Consider the following 18,141-nt stretch of genomic DNA (forward strand, 5'->3'; position numbering starts at 1 on the left):
TGCTGTGTCACATTTAGCTGGACAGGCCCCCCAACCATTGTCAAATGGATGCAAAGTATAGCCTCATGTAATGCTGTGTCACAGTTAGTCAGACATGACCCCCCCTAACCTCTGTCAATTGGATCTAAAGTGTAGCGTCACTGTAACGCTGTGTCACAGTTAGCCAGACATGACCTCTGACCATTGCCAAATGGATGTTACAGTGTAGCCTCATTGTAATGCTGTGTCACATTTAGCTGGACAGGCCCCCCCAACCATTGTCAAATGGATGCAAAGTGTAGCCTCATGGTAATGCCGTGTCACAGTTAGTCAGACATGACCCCTAACCTCTGTCAAATGGATCTAAAGTGTAGCTTCACTGTAAACGCTGTGTCACAGTTAGCCCAGACATGACCCTCTGACCCTCAGCTTATCAAACAGATGTACCGTGTAGGCTCATTGTAATGCTGTGTCACAGCCAGACATGACCCCTAACCTCTGTCAAATGGATGTAAAGTGTAGCTTCACTGTAACACTGTGTCACAGTTAGCCAGACATGACCTCTGAACCTCAGCTTATCACACAGATGTGCCATGTAGGCTCATTGTAATGCTGTGTCACAGCCAGACATGACCCCTGACCCTTGTTAAATGGATGTACAAAGTAGCCTCACTGTAAGGCTGTGTCAAAGTTAGAAAGACATGACAGCCAACCATTGTCAAATGGATGTACAGTGTAGGCTCATTGTAACGATGTGTCACAGTTAGCCACACATGACCTCTTGCCCTTGTCAAATGGAAGTACAGTGTTGCCTCACTGTAATGCTGTGTCACTGTTAGCTGAACATGGCCCCAAACGATTATTACCTGGATGTACCGTGTAGCTTGACTGTAACACTGGCCAGTTAGCCAGATATGTTACCCCCAACCCTTCAAATGGATGTACAGTGTAGCCTCATTCTAATGATGTCACAGTTGGCCAAACATGACCTTTAACCCTTGTTAAATGGATGTACAGGGTAGCCTCACTGTAGTGCTGTGTCACAGTTACCTGGAGAGACCCCAAACCGTTGTCAAAATGGATGTACAGTGTAGCCTCACTGTAACGCTGTGTCACATTTAGCTGGACAGATCCCAAACCACTGTCAAATCGATGTACGGTGTTGCCTCACTGTAATGCTGTGTCACAGTTAGCCAGACATGACCTCTAACCCTTGTCAAATGGAAGTACAGTGTCACCTCATTGTAACGCTATGTCACAGCCAGACATGACCCCAAAACCCTTGTTAACTGGATGTACAGTGTAACCTCACTGCAGTGCTGTCAAAGGTAGCCAGACATGACCTCTAACCCTTGTCAAATGGATGTACGGTGTAGCCTCAATGTAATGCTGTCAAAGTTAGCCAGACATAACCTCTAATCCTTGTTAACTGGATGTACAGTGTAGCCTCACTGTAATGCTCTTAAAGTTAGCCAGACATGACCTCTAACCCTTGTAAAATGGATGTACAGATTAACCTCACTTTAAAGATGTGTCACAGTTAATGGGACATGGTGCCCCCACTGGTCTAATGGACGTGGAGTGGAAATTTGGTTACACTGGGCCAGGTGCATAATGCTTTTCCCCTTGGGTTAGAACCTCTTATTTCCATCCAAACCTGACTTAACATCATATAAATACAGTGTATAATATTCTTGAGTATGGTGTACATCTCCATCCAACTAAATAGATATTAACTTAGAAAGATTTAAAATAAAAGTTATGGCAAGGCTGACTTTTTTTACAACCATGCTGAATGTAGAACTGTGGTACATGCAAGTCAGCAGGATTTCATCACTGGCAGACTAGGTGCTGGTTCAGGGTTCATCTGGGATGGAGCTTTGTGACAGATTTCACCTCTAGATAACCCATTTACTCTGAATACCATCACACAATTACAAATCTATGTACATTTGTAGCAGTCAATAAGCAGTCATTTGTAGTATGAAGAACTTGGACATCCGGAGGCTTCTACTGTTCTTGGGCAGGTTGTTCAAATCCTTCTACTGTTCTTGGGCAGGTTGTTCAAATCCTACTGTTCTCGGGCAGGTTGTTCAAATCCTTTTACTGTTCTTGAGCAGGTTGTTCAAATCCATCTACTGTTCTCGGGCAGGTTGTTCAAATTCTTTTACTGTTCTTGGGCAGGTTGTTCAAATCCTTTTACTGTTCTTGGGCAGGTGGTTCAAATCCATCTACTGTTCTCGGGCAGGATGTTCACACATGTAATTATGGATGTTAAGCCACACTCAAATCTTAATACCAGTCTTTGTCTTAATTATTTACACAAAACTAATGTGACTGCTAAATCTTCCACTAAGTACATTTCTTCAGTGATATTATTACACTGAAGTTTGTGACAGGTGGGAGGTCAAATCTTGCAGTAAAGCATGTTACAGCTCTGCTGCCAAATCTTGCAGTTAAGCAACCTACATGTAGAGTTGTACTACCAAGTCTTGCAGTGCAGTGTGTTGCAGTTCTGCAGATCTGTTACAATTTTGTTGGGAATGAGGCGTGAGATGATGGCAGAGATCCTAGAGGATAGGCATGTTTGAAGGTCATAGGAGCTCCAGGCTGCAAACGAGTCCTCGCCTCACTGCTCTTCCCACATAAGGAAGGGGTCTACAAAGACAGAACAATACGACAAAATAATGATGAAAGTACCATTATCTATTCAAGTGTACTGAGAATTTATTAAGGCTAGGTGAATAACTTGGCACATCATTTGAATTCAGCTCATTTTCCACTACATGTACTGTGGATTTAGGATCATCAGCTAGAAGTCTCTCTAGTCATGAGATATGCTGGTAATCTCAGTCACATAAGGAAGACAACACAGTCTATAGTCATGGAATATGCTGGTAATCTCAGTCACATAAGGAAGACAACACAGTCTATAGTCATGGAATATGCCGGTAATCTCAGTAACAAGGAAGACAACACAGTCTATAGTCATGGAATATGCTGGTAATCTCAGTCACATAAAGAAGACAGCACAGTCTAGTCATGGAATATGCTGGTAATCTCAGTCACATAAGGAAGTCAGAACACAGTCTATAGTCATGAGATATGCTGGTAATCTCAGTCACATAAAGAAGACAGCACAGTCTCTAGTCATGAGATATGCTGGTAATCTCAGTCACATAAGGAAGACAGCACACAGTCTATAGTCATGGAATATGCTGGTAATCTCAGTCACATAAGGAAGTCAGAACACAGTCTATAGTCATGAGATATGCTGGTAATCTCAGTCACATAAAGAAGACAGCACAGTCTCTAGTCATGAGATATGCTGGTAATCTCAGTCACAAGAAAATCAGCACAGTCTCTAGTCATGAGATATGCTGGTAATCTCAGTCACATAAAGAAGACAGCACAGTCTCTAGTCCATGAGATATGCTGGTAAATCTCAGTAACATAAGGAAGGCAGCACACAGTCTATAGTCATGAGATATGCTGGTAATCTCAGTCACAAGAAAATCAGCACAGGTCTCTAGTCATGGAATATGCTGGTAATCTCAGTCACATAAAGAAGACAGCACGGTCTCTAGTCATGAGATATGCTGGTAATCTCAGTCGCATAAAGAAGACAGCACAGTCTCTAGTCATGAGATATGCTGGTAATCTCAGTAACATAAGGAAGACAGCACACAGTCTATAGTCATGAGATATGCTGGTAATCTCAGTCACATAAAGAAGACAGCACAGTCTCTAGTCATGAGATATGCTGGTAATCTCAGTCACATAAGGAAGTCAGCATACAGTCTATAGTCATGGAATATGCTGGTAATCTCAGTCACATAAAGAAGACAGCACAGTCTCTAGTCATGAGATATGCTGGTAATCTCAGTCACATAAAGAAGACAGCACAGTCTCTAGTCATGGAATATGCTGGTAATCTCAGTAACATAAGGAAGACAGCACAGTCTCTAGTCATGAGATATGCTGGTAATCTCAGTCACTTAAGGAAGTCAGCACACAGTCTATAGTCATGGAATATGCTGGTAATCTCAGTCACATAAAGAAGACAGCACAGTCTCTAGTCATGAGATATGCTGGTAATCTCAGTCACATAAGAAGACAGCACAGTCTCTAGTCATGAGATATGCTGGTAATCTCAGTCACATAAAGAAGAAAGCACACAGTCTATAGTCATGAGATATGCTGGTAATCTCAGTCACATAAAGAAAACAGCACAGTCTCTAGTCATGAGATATGCTGGTAATCTCAGTCACATAAGGAAGACAGCACAGTCTCTAGTCATGAGATATGCTGGTAATCTCAGTCGCATAAAGAAGACAGCACAGTCTCTAGTCATGAGATATGCTGGTAATCTCAGTCACATAAAGAAGACAGCACAGTCTCTAGTCATGGAATATGCTGGTAATCTCAGACACATAAAGAAGACAGCACAGTCTCTAGTCATAAGATATGCTGGTAATCTCAGTCGCATAAAGAAGACAGCACAGTCTCTAGTCATGAGATATGCTGGTAATCTCAGTAACATAAGGAAGGCAGCACACAGTCTATAGTCATGGAATATGCTGGTAATCTCAGTCACAAGAAAATCAGCACAGTCTCTAGTCATGAGATATGCTGGTAATCTCAGTCACATAAAGAAGACAGCACAGTCTCTAGTCATGAGATATGCTGGTAATCTCAGTAACATAAGGAAGGCAGCACACAGTCTATAGTCATGAGATATGCTGGTAATCTCAGTCACAAGAAAATCAGCACAGTCTCTAGTCATGGAATATGCTGGTAATCTCAGTCACATAAAGAAGACAGCACAGTCTCTAGTCATGAGATATGCTGGTAATCTCAGTAACATAAGGAAGGCAGCACACAGTCTATAGTCATGGAATATGCTGGTAATCTCAGTCACAAGAAAATCAGCACAGTCTCTAGTCATGAGATATGCTGGTAATCTCAGTCACATAAGGAAGACAACACAGTCTATAGTCATGGAATATGCTGATAATCTCAGTCACATAAGGAAGACAGCACACCGTCTCTCTAGTCATAGAATATACTTGTAATCTCAGTCATATAAGGAAGATAGCACACAGTCTCTCTAGTCATGCAACATACTGGTAATCTCAGTCACATAAGGAAGACAGCACACAGTCTCTAGTCATGGTATGTGTTGGTAGTCTCAGTCACATAAGGAAGTCAGCACACAGTCTCCAGTCCTGGAATATACTTGTAATCTCAGTCACATAAGGAAAACAGCACAGTCTCTAGTCATAGAATATACTGGTAATCTCAGTCACATAAGGAAATCAGCACAGTCTCTAGTCATGGAATATTCTGATACTCGCAGTCACACAAGGAAATCAGCACACAGTTTCTAGTCATGGTATATGCTGGTAATCTCAGTCACATAAGGAAGTCAGCACACAGTCTCTAGTCCTGGAATATACTTGTAATCTCAGTCACATAAGGAAAACAGCACAGTCTCTAGTCATAGAATATACTGGTATTCTCAGTCACATAAGGAAATCAGCACACAGCCTCCCTAGTCATGGTATATGCTGGTAATCTCAGTCACATAAGGAAGTCAGCACACAGTCTCTAGTCATGGAATATACTTGTAATCTCAGTCACATGAGGAAGACAGCACAGTCTCTAGTCATGGAATATGCTGGTAATCTCAGTCACACAAGGAAGTCAGCACACAGTCTCTAATCATGGAATATGCTGGTAATCTCAGTCACATAAGGAAGACAGCACACAGTCTCTAGTCATGGAGCGCACTGGTAACCTCAGTCACGTAAGAAAGACAGCACACAGTCTCTCTAGCCATGGATTATGTTGGTAATCTCAGTCACGTAAGGAAGTCAGCACACAGTCTCTCTAGTCATGGAACATGCTTGTAATCTCAATCACATAAGGAAAACAGCACACACTCTCAAGTCATGGAATATGCTGGTAATCTCAGTCACATAGGGAACTCAGCATACGGTCTCTCTAGTCATGGAATGGCCCGGTAGCCTCAGTCATATAAGGAAAACAGCACACAGTCTCTACTCATGGGGCATACTGGTAACCACAGTCACATAAGAAAGACAGCACACAGTCCTTCTAGTCATGGTATACACTGGTAATCTCAGTCACATAAGGAAGACAGCACACAGTCTCTCTAGTCATGGAAAATGCTTGTAATCTCAATCACATAAGGAAAACAGCACACACTCTCTTGTCATGGAATGTACTGGTAACCTCAGTAATATAAGGAAAAAAGCACACAGAATAAGCTGGTAATCTCAGTCACATAAGGAAAACAGCACACAGTCCCTCTAGTCATGGGATATGCTGGTAGTCTCAGTCACATAAGGAAAACAACACACAGTCTCTAGTCATGGAATATTCTGATAATCGCAGTCACACAAGGAAATCAACACACAGTTTCTAGTCATGGTATATGCTGGTAATCTCAGTCACATAAGGAAGTCAGCACACAGTCTCTAGTCCTGGAATATACTTGTAATCTCAGTCACATAAGGAAAACAGCACAGTCTCTAGTCATAGAATATACTGGTAATCTCAGTCATATAAGGAAGACAGCACACAGTCTCTAGTCATGGAACGGGCTGGTAACATCAGTCACATAAGGAAAATAGCACACTGACACGATAGTCATGGAATCGCCTAGTAAACTCAGTCATATAAGGAAGACAGCATACAGTCTCTCTAGTCATGGAATATGCTGGTAATCTCAGTCACATAGGGAACTCAGCATACAGTCTCTCTAGTCATGGAATGGCCTGGTAGCCTCAGTCATATAAGGAAAACAGCACACAGTCTCTAGTCATGGAACGTACTGGTTACCTCAGTCACATAAGGAAGACAACACAAAGTCTCTCTAGTCATAATATACTGGTAGCTTCAGTCACATAATGAATACACAGCATACAGTCTCTAGTCATGGAATATACTGGTAATCTGAGTCACATAAGGAAGACAACACAAAGTCTCTCTAGTCATAATATACTGGTAATCTCATTCAGATAAGGAAGACAACACAAAGTCTCTCTACTCATGGAATATACTGGTAATCTCAGTCACATAAGGAAAACAGCATACACTCTCTCTAGTCATGATGGAATATACTGGTATTCTCAGTACAATAAAGAAAACAACACACAGTCTCTCCAGTCATAAAATACGAGTAATCTCACTCACATAAGGAAGACAGCACAAAATCTCTCTAGTCATGGAATACACTGGTAATCTCAGTCAAATAAGGAAAACAGCATAAGTAGTATAGGGAATAGGGGTTCTGGCGCACCCTCCCCTTGGAAAATAGAGGCTCCCAGCCCCCATTCCCGGCGACGTCCAGAAGTTCTAGTATACACACTATAGGTTCTGGACCACCACCCCTTCGGGCCCTCCCCAGAACAAAATAAAGACCCCAAGCCCAATCTGGGGTTGTATTAGACATACCCACCGCATCGGGTATGCTTCTACACGAAGCGTCTATACAACATGCGAAAGAGTTACAATAACTGCCGGTGGCTTCTCATCGGCTCCACGGAGCTCTGTGGTAAGAGTTGTCTGGGGGAGTACTGCGGGGGTCACCTATACCGTCTGCGGCAGGGTCCTGGCACCCAGCCATGTATTAGCTGTGGTCGGGGCGTTAAAAACTGGTTTCGGCTTTGCATGGCCTGCGGACTTAATAAGGTCCAGACGCGTGAAAGGAAGTGAAGGCACAAGGCTTTCTTGGAAGAGTTCAAACGGCTGGCGGCTATAGGAATTTACAATTAGAGAGTCGTGTGCATAGTTACACCGAAGCGTACAATGAACCACCATAAAAAAGCGCGAGCACTACGGGAGGAGTTTCAGATGCTCCTAGGTGTGCGGCCCAAGTACCCATGGTCCCGCAATGCCTTGGAAGAATTGCAGGGGATCCTCGACAGGCATAAAATGGCTGTGGCTGAGTTGAACTCCCGAAGTAACGAGGAGTTGAAGCAAGACGTCAAAAACCCGCTCAGTAATGAGGGGTTGAAGCAAGACGCCAAGAACCTCCTCAGTAACGAGGAGTTGGATGAATTGCTAGGCAGAATACTGGGCGAAAAGAAACTAGAATTCACTAACACCGGCCGGGCTATAAGGAATCTCCTCCGGGCCTGGGAGATGGGCGTACCCGAAGGTGTTTGGACGGACCCAATAGCCTTCTTAGAAGAAATTCGAGCCATTAGTCGCCAGAAGCTAGAAGAAGAGATCCTGGTACTCAGCGGGGTTAAGTTCCAACTAGGCCTCAGGGTTCAGCTGCGAAAAGCCCACGCCGATGGCAGTTAAGAGTATACCAGCCCAGTACTCTACAGCAAACAGGAGGCCCTCTTAGAGGCTGGTGACATTGACGGGGCTCTAGATAGGGCCTTCCCCACCATCCAGGAGGTGCTGCAAAAATGGACACAGCGAGGGTCAGGGTGGGTTGTCAATAGCGTGCAAACACTGGCTTGACATGGGTATCAACCACTGAGAGGCGGGTCCTACATCCCTACCTGCAGCTGTGAGTAACAAGAAAGCAGTCATCAATGTGAAGACGAAGACGACGACTGCCTCCGATTGGCACTCCGATCTGCCGCCCGGGACCCTCAGACACCAACAAAGTATCCCACCAATGATGGTCTTGACTTTGGGGGATCGACACCCCAACGCCCATCTCTCAGATCCCTAAAGTGGAGGAAAAGAACGACCTCGCCATCAACGTGTTCGGGTGGGACAAGGGTGTGATCGTGCATCGTCTCAGCAAGCAGCCCGGCGACACGCCCTGAATCAATCTGCTGCTGATTGGGAAGGCAGGCAAATTCCATTATACGTGGATAAAAGATCTCGATCGTCTCCTTTTCCAAGAAAGTAAGACACGAAATCGCAAACACTTCTGCGAGCGCTGTCTACACGGTTACAAAAGGGAGGACAAGCTCGAGGCGCATAAGCCGGAATGCCGAGGGGTTGGCCAGATGGCGGTGAAGGTGGAAATGCCCCAGGAGGGGGAAAACAAGTTCACCTTTCAGAACCACCACAAACAGCTACCGGCCCCCGTTCATCATATATGCCGACTTCGAGGCTGACCAGAAAGGTTGAAGGCCCGCCGCCGTCACCTACAGAGAGCAGCACTCAAAAGACTCAGCACCACAAGCCCTGCAGTTACTGCTATGTTGTGGTGCATTGCGACACAAAACCTCCTGTGGAATACAGAGCCTCTGACGCGACGCAACACTTCCTCAGAGCTCTAGGGCAGGAGGAGCGGGAAATCCAAAATGTTCTAGCTAACCCTATATCCATGAGGATGACTCCCCAGGACTGGCAGGCCCACAACAACGCCGCAACCTGCCACGTGTGTGAGAAGTCTCTAGGCGCCGATTCTGTGCGCGATCACTGCCATATCACCGGCAAGTACAGAGGCGTGGCCCATAACGCATGCAACCTAAAGTATCGGCTGGGTCCCAAGACAGCCATACCAGTAGTCTTCCACAACCTACGGGGCTACGACGGGCACCTCCAGATGCAAGCCATAAGTAAGGTGGAGGGCCGCATCTCCTGCATCCCCAACAACACGGAAAAGTACATCTCCTTCTCGCTGGGGCAGCTCCACTTCATCGACAGTGTTCAATTCTTACCGACTTCCCTTGACAATCTGGTTGAGGCCAACAAACCTGAGGCTTTCCACATCACAGCCCGGTATGAGCCCGCCGAAGAAAAACGAAAGCTACTCATGCGCAAGGGTGTCTACCCCTATGGGTATATGGACTCCTGGAAGTGCTTTGACGAGTCCAGCCTCCCACCCAAAGAGGCTTTCTACAGTAAGCTCAAAGTCTGAGTATCGAGAGGCATTATAAGCAACTCCTCACAAACGAATCCCCGTCGCGGGCCATCCGATGTATCGTCTAGATAGTACAGCACGGGTTCATTAGGCTTTGTGACAGAGCGCCCAAGCCGATATATCTCTAGAGACCAGACAGGATCAGTCGCGCGACGGCGGCCACCCTCCAGCTCTCCAGGCTGATAGAGATAACGAACGCCAACACCCTCGGGGATCTTTCGCTCATTAAGTCCAACGGGACGACCTGGAACCGCCGAGGAAGGCTTATGGGGCACCCCTTTTGCCTTGATGGTGTCTTTCAGCTTTTCACCGATCAGTCTCATTGTCTCGTTATTCAGAGCGGCAACAACAGAGGGCAGCCGAGCCACCCATTCAGTAGACCGCTGTTCAGGAGGGAGGCGCATCTCCTGGGCGTACTGATGTCCAAAGAGCCGCTCAGCCAGAGTACGGTTGAAACGCTCCACTATGCCTTGGTCTCGGTGGATATCCACGCAGCCTCGGCGGTTGGCTCACTGCACCCATGAACTCGCGCCCAGGGTCAACTTATAGAAGCTTCGGCCATCGAAGGGGTCCCCGCTTGTAAATGCGAGAGAGAGCATCAGCGACTTCTTTGGAATCTTTAGTAGCCAGAGGTTCCGCCTCCTTGTAGCGAGAAGCGACATCAACAACTGTCAACATGTACTTATACAGCTTCCGGCCTCGCCGATCATGTGGTAGAAGTAGAAGATCGGCTTGGTGGATGTCATTCGGCGTGGAAACATCCAACATAGGCCTCGGTATTTTTCGGGGGCGAGGCAGGTATATCTGCCAGATAGCCTGCTTTTTCAGCCAGGCCCGGACGACATCTTCGGAGGCTTTAGCCGCAGTGGAAAGTTTCTGGATGGCCGCGTGACCCTTCCAGTACCCACGAGGGCTGTAGTAGATATTTGCCAGGCGAGCAGACACCTTACTAGCCATGTCATCACAGTATTCTAGCAGCCCTCTAACAGATTTGCGACGAAAAAGATGTTAATCGTCGCGGAATATTTGCGTGCGCAGAACCACCTCACTACTAAGATTGTGCCTGCCATACGGTGAGTCCGGCAGAGTCAGTTCGGACTACTTGCTGAGTTTTGCGATTCCGTAACTCACACCCCCAACCACACACATTCCCAGGATGACGAAGGTCATCTTGCGGTGTTTTTGATCTTCACTAGGCACATAGAAATCGGAGAGCTGTGGCTCTGAGCCCAGCAGCGCGTCGCGTGCAAGGGTTTTACCCGTGACCCTAGAATACTCGCGGATTGCAGCGTCGACATCCCGGAACGTATGGACAACATGTCCCTGGCGGCAGAGTTCATCGTTGATTTAGTCCAAGCGCTCAGTGCGCTTTCTGGCCCATTTTTCCTGGGCGGCTTGGAGCTGCTCTACAGCGCGGTCATGGCGCCTCCGCTCTTCGTCAACACCGAACCTCCTAAGCATCGAAAACATATAGCTGCTCCCGCTGAAGGCCAAAGCGTTTACGAGGGCGCCGCCCATCATCATTGCGATGGAGGCCATTACTACTTGATTATATTGGGAGGAAGGAGCCCTTGTTTAATTAGCAGGTCCTACATCTGCAATGACCATGCCGATGTCCATGCTGCTATATATAGAAAGGGTTGCAACGTGTATTCAAATGGAGATTCTTTTCTTGCGGCGTGATATCTGCACGCGGTGTAATATCTGCACCTCGTGCTGTATAGCGGCTGCACCACACGCGTAGAAACACTAGCACTGCAAGGCTGCCAACGCCTAATAACGCCAAGGGCGCCCTCCAGTCGGTGATTTGATGTGCCTTCGTAGAATCTGGTTCCTTCGCAGCCTCCTTCGGTGGAATCAGCTGCGCCAAGCAAAGCAGCCTTTGCCTCGCGAAGCTCGTCCTTGAGCTTTTCAGCCTTGGCCTTTCTCGCTGCAGCACCCGCTTGAACCACAGCGACTTTTTGGGGATTCTTCGCAGGGCCGTCATTCGTAGAATCCGCTGTCACCCCCTTCACTTTCTTCGGACCTTCCGGATTCATTGTACTCATGTTCCTCTGGATCATACGGCTAATTTCTAGGACAGCAGTGGTGTTCAAATGAGCAGTGCTCAGCAGTGGTCAGCGCCATGGTTAACAGTGCCAAGTACTTACCATAGCAGTAGTATAGCCAGCAGCTAGCACTGCTAAGCGCCTGTTCAACAAATGGGTCGGTGGCGAGCTGTGCCATGAGCATTGGTCGATTCTCGGGTGGGATTGGTAGGAGCCAGCTGGCCGCCCTTACATTTGATCTCAAGAACATACCTCAGAGACCGTTAACCATCCGCGCACCGAGCATAGCCTCGTACCGGGAGTGCAGCCTTTCAACGTCTTCGTCGCTCATGGCGTCGATCCCAGTGGCTATTACGTCTTTTCCCAGATATCGCTTGGCCTGCCCACCCACAGCAAGTGCGGCCAGCCTATCCCTGAGCTGCCGTGCATCATCTTGTTGGCTGGGGCCGGGCTGTTGGCTGGGGCCAGGCTCCTCCTCTGCACCCAGAATCTCGTCTATAAGCTCGTCGGTGTCAATGCTTAATACGTAGGGGCGTCTACGTCTAATATATAATCTTAGATGTTACGGGCGTATCAGTCATTAGCAGGAGCTTAGAATGCGGATTGTTCTTGAGCTTCTGTCGAATCTCTGCCTTTTCACTCTTGGCCTCGATGATGTGGTTCTCCTCCAGGCATTCGTTGAACGAGTGCCGATCTTTTTGCAGTGGAATAAAGCCACCCACCTTGTCTGCTTGCGAAAGTCTTTGAGGACGGCGTTGTATTTCTGAGTGAGGATCCAGACGCTTTGCTTTGCATGACGGCCCGAGAAAGCCATGAATGACAGCATTTTTTGTTTCTTCTTCATCGCCTCCAACGCGCTACAATCATCGATGATGTATAGGGTGGGCTCCCCCTCGAACAATCTGTAGAAAGATCTCAGGCATTCGTTTAGCTGCTCGCCGGGGTCAAAACAATAGACCTCTGGGTCAGACAGTATCCATCGCCGCCGGTACGCATCGTTATGCTTAAGAGTTGGGCACAGGATCACAATGTGATGAAAGAAACCGCGGAAAGGGCCCTCAAGCAGGTCCAGCACAAAGACTGTTTTGCCGCAGTTTGTCTGCCCACAGATAATCGCGCAGTGGGCGTCATCAATAAAGCGCGCTAACGAATCTACCATTCTGGATGTGCAGCTTTGCGTCCATGATCACATAGAGCTATACGTTCAACGCTGGGATCTTCTCTCTCTTTTGTCACCTGTATCGTAATCCCCTCGCTGGCGTTCAGAACGCGCCTCCCACTGCCATGCAGCTTGTCATCGTCGCTTGGCCGAAGGTCAAGCCAGAAGGCGTGCTTGTGCGTCAAGAACTCTTCCAGGGAGACGTCTGCCAAGCTTAAGTCTTTAATGACCGTGGCCACCTGAGGGTCCCACTTCCGTAGGGGTGAGCTGGTGAAGAACCTCTGGACCTCGCCCCATTGCTGGTACACCCGCATGCCCTGGCTGTACAACTGATTGGGGACCCCTTCTATTATGACTTCTACTTTGGTGATCTTCGGGTTGTAGAAGGATTCCGACCTCCTCTTCCACAGGGTTCCTTTAGTCTCAGACAGCATGAGGATGCCCTTCATTGCTCTCGCAGGCGTGTTCAGGTTTATGTTCCAGAGAGTATCAGACTTGTCCTTCACACACTTTCGGTGGCGGAGGACGCGATCATACAGAATGGAGACGCCCCCGCCAAACTGGGTGCGGATCTGTCTAGCGAGCTCCTCTTCGGTGACCATATCGAACTCCAGGCTGATGTTATCAATGGTGTAAGTCGCGTCGTCATCGCCTGTTTTCTGGATGACCCGCCTGTAATCGTTGAACGTCAGTTCGTAATCCAGTCGGTCGGCCAAGGCACTCTGATAGAATGGCATGTGGCTATCTAGAAGCTCAATGTCTAGCGGGATGTGGAACTGGCGGCAGCGATGGCTTTTTCTCCAGTATCGTTGTCATCTGCTTCCTCCACTACGACTCGAAGTTTAAGCATGCTTTCACTGCCGATGCCTTGGTAGGCCACATTCCGCCGTTCGTTTTTGGTCAGCCATAAGTAGCAATGAAAGACATCAGAGTCGTCGATGGACATTACCTCATTCCCGCTGATTCTGATCATGGTTTTCTTGACTACTGCGTGTCCGAGATTCCCGAACACCACAGTGGTTGAAATGATCGCGATCGAGAAGGCCAAGAACACGGTACCGGGCACAATGACGTCATTTGGGCCGAGGTTGGGGAAGCGGACCAAGAGTTGTTGATTCTAGTCGATCTTACTCGGGTTGTTGGTGACGACCAAGGACTGCCGTACACCTTGCACCCCCCGAGGCTTACGGAGTGTTCTGAAGGGGTTTAGCTTGTGTCCGTATGCATCCATTATTGTATTGAAGGTATACCTTGCAATGTTCAATACGAGGATTATGGCAGACTTCGACTTAGATGATCCGGTGTTCGGCGACGCCCAAGAGGACAACAAAGGAGGACAACACAGACGATCGATCGCATCCTACACAAGGATACCACTCTGGCCGAGCGCGTCCACACCCTCTTTCGAGAGCAGGGAATAACCGTGGTCTCCATTCTCACGGCAATTGGGATGGCGATCTCGACACTGGGGCTAGCGATAAAGTTGGCGCTGACTGGTGGGTCCGGCGGCACCTCCACCCGACGGGCGTGGTCTTAAAGAATGGGTGAAAAAGCATCTCCAGTCCCTGGCGCGCGCCCTTGGCAAGCTGGCTGGGAAGGCTGCCGCTGCGATTCCGGGTATTATTGGCAGTATCGTGTCCTGGCTACTGAACCTTCTCCGGAAAGCGGCTGGGTGGCTGACCGATAATGTCTGGGCTCTAGTCGTCGCAGTAGGTGGCCTAATGCTTGTGGCTGTTCGCAAGTATTTAACGCATAGTCCACAGCAGCAGTAAGCTGATACCAACCCCAGCGGCAACGATGGCTGTCTTCTCCGCATCGTGATTCTTTTCCTTTGAAAAAAAAGGGGTTCGGCTGCAGCAACGCGCGTGGTGGGTGGTGGGACGCTTTCTTGTGGCTCAACGATCCCGTGGGAAGGTACGCGCTTGTGCAAAGTGGGCGGCACTTTAGCGTTCACACCCTCATTGGCGCCTAGCTTCTGGTCCTCTGTGCCCACGACGATGTTGTAGTTCGCCACATGGCCGATCTGCAGAAGCATGTCGCTGGGGACCAGATATAGGCCTATGCCATACACAAAGTCTACAGTGCTCCCGGAATACTGTAGCACGTCCTGGTAGCGTCTGATAGCAGACGGAAGGTCGATCAGAGAGGAAATAGCATCTTCAACGTTCGCGGCAAACTGTTTTTGCGCGTCGAAGGCTGTGCCCGTGCCTAGAATATGCGCCCTTGTTTGTGCTTGGGCGCCTAAAATAGACCACACGTATGTCCGGATGGAATCGTTTAGGCGCTCTACGCCCAGCTGCGTGAATCCTTGGGATTTGTCGGCAATGAACGACGCCCAAGCCTCCTCGGCGTCCTGCTCGATGTAGTCGACGTGCAGCGCTGTAGGCTTTCTAGAGAACGACATCCTGCTCGGATCGAAGGTCCCATCGCCAATGGGGCTGTAGCCCGTTCTCATGATATAGTAATATGCCACTCCAAGGCCGTGATTCACCCCCCTGCGCCTCCAGTCTGTGTGCGCATCTACGTGGAACTCCCTACAAATCCTCTCATAGGCCCTCTCGTCGTGGGGGTTTTTGAATGCCGCCCACGCTCTGTCTTGCGGCAGGGGGGCCTGGATCTCTTCTAAGATCCGCCTAACTTGGTAATACACATGGAACGTGTACAGGGCCCTTATTTGTTGGTCGGGGGCGAGAAGATGGTCTTTTACAGAGACGCCACAGCCCGTGGTTGCGCACCAGACCGCGAAGTTCACTTGGTTCTGCCAAAATTGCATAGGATTGGTGTTCCAGGCCCGAACAATGTCATTGCTGGTTATCTGTGGCAGCCGGTACTTGGCCAACACATCTGTGAACTGGACTGGAAAGGCCTTCTTTTCATTGATGTAGATGTCAAATCGCGTGAGCTGCTCTGCGTGGGTTTGGATACTATGAAATGCCCTGGCCTTGTAAGTGGCCTCTCTATTGAACCTGTAAGTCTCGCTGTTCATCGTGGCTAAAACGTTCATCACATTGACTGACATTCTAAATGGGGCACAGCACACGCTGCCTCATGCCCTTAACAACCTTGACGGCCGCCTTAAAACCGCCCTTCGCGAGATAACATTCTACCCGAACTGGGTGAATATCTACTCCGGAGTGGGCTTCTTGCTTGATGGCAAATATGTTGAAGTGTCGAAGGGCTACTACAATGTCTGTATGCTGGACAAGGGTATATTCCGCCCGCATGGAGTTTCTCTGGAAATAAATGAAGCTACGGGCCGCCTAGTCCTTACCCTCCCTAGAAATGCCATCATAACACTCCTAGAGTTTGCCCCCATCTCAGGGTTCTCCAACGGGAATAGGCCTAGAGAGGGGACTGTGGAAGGTGATAAGCCATCTAACGGTCCCGCAAAAAGAAGCCTTCGTGCATTTAGATGAACTGAGCACTTCAGAAAATGTGAGAATAACCTCAGGTTTCAGTGGCGGTTCCACACTACTTCAGGCCATCGCCGTGACTGGTGAAGGGATTAACTGCGGGAAGACGGTTTCATTTCCCAACCCACAGTACAAAACCTTGCGCGCCGACTATATAACGCACTTGACCGTGGCACTTTTAGACAAAGACGGCAAGTATATGAATGTAGGGTACCTCAGTGCTACCCTAGAAATACAATGAGTATGGTGGAGACGCAGCTGGTCCCAGGTCTGCGTGCCTGTCTTTAAGCGACTTGGCTGATGTGTCGAAGTTCGAACTTCAAGGCCAGGAAGGTAAAATCTACGCCTTCCAGTTTCAAAGTGGTAAGTACATCCGGAAAAATATTGGGGGGGTAGGGGGGTAGGGGGGGGGGGCAGGAGGGGGCAAGCAGAACCTGCCACGTTTGCTTCCCTTGAAGATGTCTCATCCTCTGTAGAGCAAGAGCGCAGGTCGCCGTCTGAGGTGATTGAAGAACAAAAACTCTCTTTAATTCGCTTTGAAGACCGCTTTGTTCTTGCCAGAGCTCGCAACCCCGATTGGTTTGTAGATGTGAAGGTGTCATATAGCTTTGGGTGGAGGAGGTTACTTCACACTATCTGCGGCGCCGGGTGTAGAGGCCGTGCGTCTTGGCGCGCAAACCATATCTATGGCCATGCTACGAATAAACCCTGGATCTATACTTATCTTCAACATCATACTTGGCGCGGCCTCTCAGCGCCGTTGCTCCTTGATTACTGGGGTGAGACTAAAATGGCCTGCAGAGCACGATGGAAAGGAGCTCAGACTTATGATCAAATTACAGGCCCAGGGCGACCCAGTCATCCGGAGCTCTCTCGAGGATATACGGGTCTTTGCAGGGGGCGATGTCAATCTCAATGACATCTATTTAGAGTCCGGTATAAGACTTCGCAGCTTTCGTGTTAGTATTCCCGATGACGATTTAGAGTTTACCGACGTTGTTGATTCGTAGGACGGACAATATGGGACGACTGTACCCAGCGATCACGGATGAAGACCCGACAATTACTGATGACCACCCCTTGGCCCCGACCGCGCCGATGATTATGGTTGAAAACCCCCCGGAGGGTGTGGCGCACGGCCATCGCCTGCAGTATATCAGCAAAATACAGAGGCAGCTTGAATCTGAGCGAGATCTCCGCCGGGCCTTGTACAAAAAGTACCGGCGCGGTGTCTTAGCCGCCGAGGCCCTTGATTCGGCCATGCTCACGGCCAGTTTGGGGACTAGGGGTTGCAGGTGTGGGACTACTCACAACAATAATTGCAGACCCTGCTGTCTTGGCCATGGAAGCTGCGACCATAGCTTGCGGTGTCTTAAATGCCGCCGGAAAATTCGTTAGCCGCCGGCTTCACGCAAAGGCCAAGAAAAATAACGATATACGGCTGTTAGCTGAGGCTAAACTTAACAGCATCCATGCGCAGGTATCTACGGCATTATCTCATGGTGTTATTTCAGTTGTAGAGTTCAAGCAAATCGTTCAGGAGCTAAAGAACTACTCTGATCTGAAGCAGGAGATACGCGCCAAGTCTCGTAAGGCATTCAACGCCGTAGAGATTGATGAAAGCACGAAAAAAACAGCTTATAGATCGCGGCCGAAAACAAGCTCGTCAAGAGCTGA

The 18,141-nt window shown here is 48.4% G+C and overlaps 1 protein-coding gene across 1 annotated transcript in view; it reads right to left on the bottom strand.

Annotated features, from left to right (window-relative positions):
* Positions 1–400: 400 nt before the first annotated feature.
* Positions 401–18,141, bottom strand: part of LOC135467608 (meiosis 1 arrest protein-like) — a 44,729-nt gene continuing 26,988 nt past the window's right edge. Inside the window, exon 13 of the mRNA XM_064745382.1 lies at positions 401–2,637. Within this exon, the coding sequence (XP_064601452.1) occupies positions 2,506–2,637 (132 nt within the window). The 3' untranslated portion in view covers positions 401–2,505. The remainder of the gene's footprint in view (positions 2,638–18,141) is intronic.

This window comes from Liolophura sinensis, chromosome 6 (assembly GCF_032854445.1).
Source record: "Liolophura sinensis isolate JHLJ2023 chromosome 6, CUHK_Ljap_v2, whole genome shotgun sequence".
Taxonomy (NCBI): domain Eukaryota; kingdom Metazoa; phylum Mollusca; class Polyplacophora; order Chitonida; family Chitonidae; genus Liolophura; species Liolophura sinensis.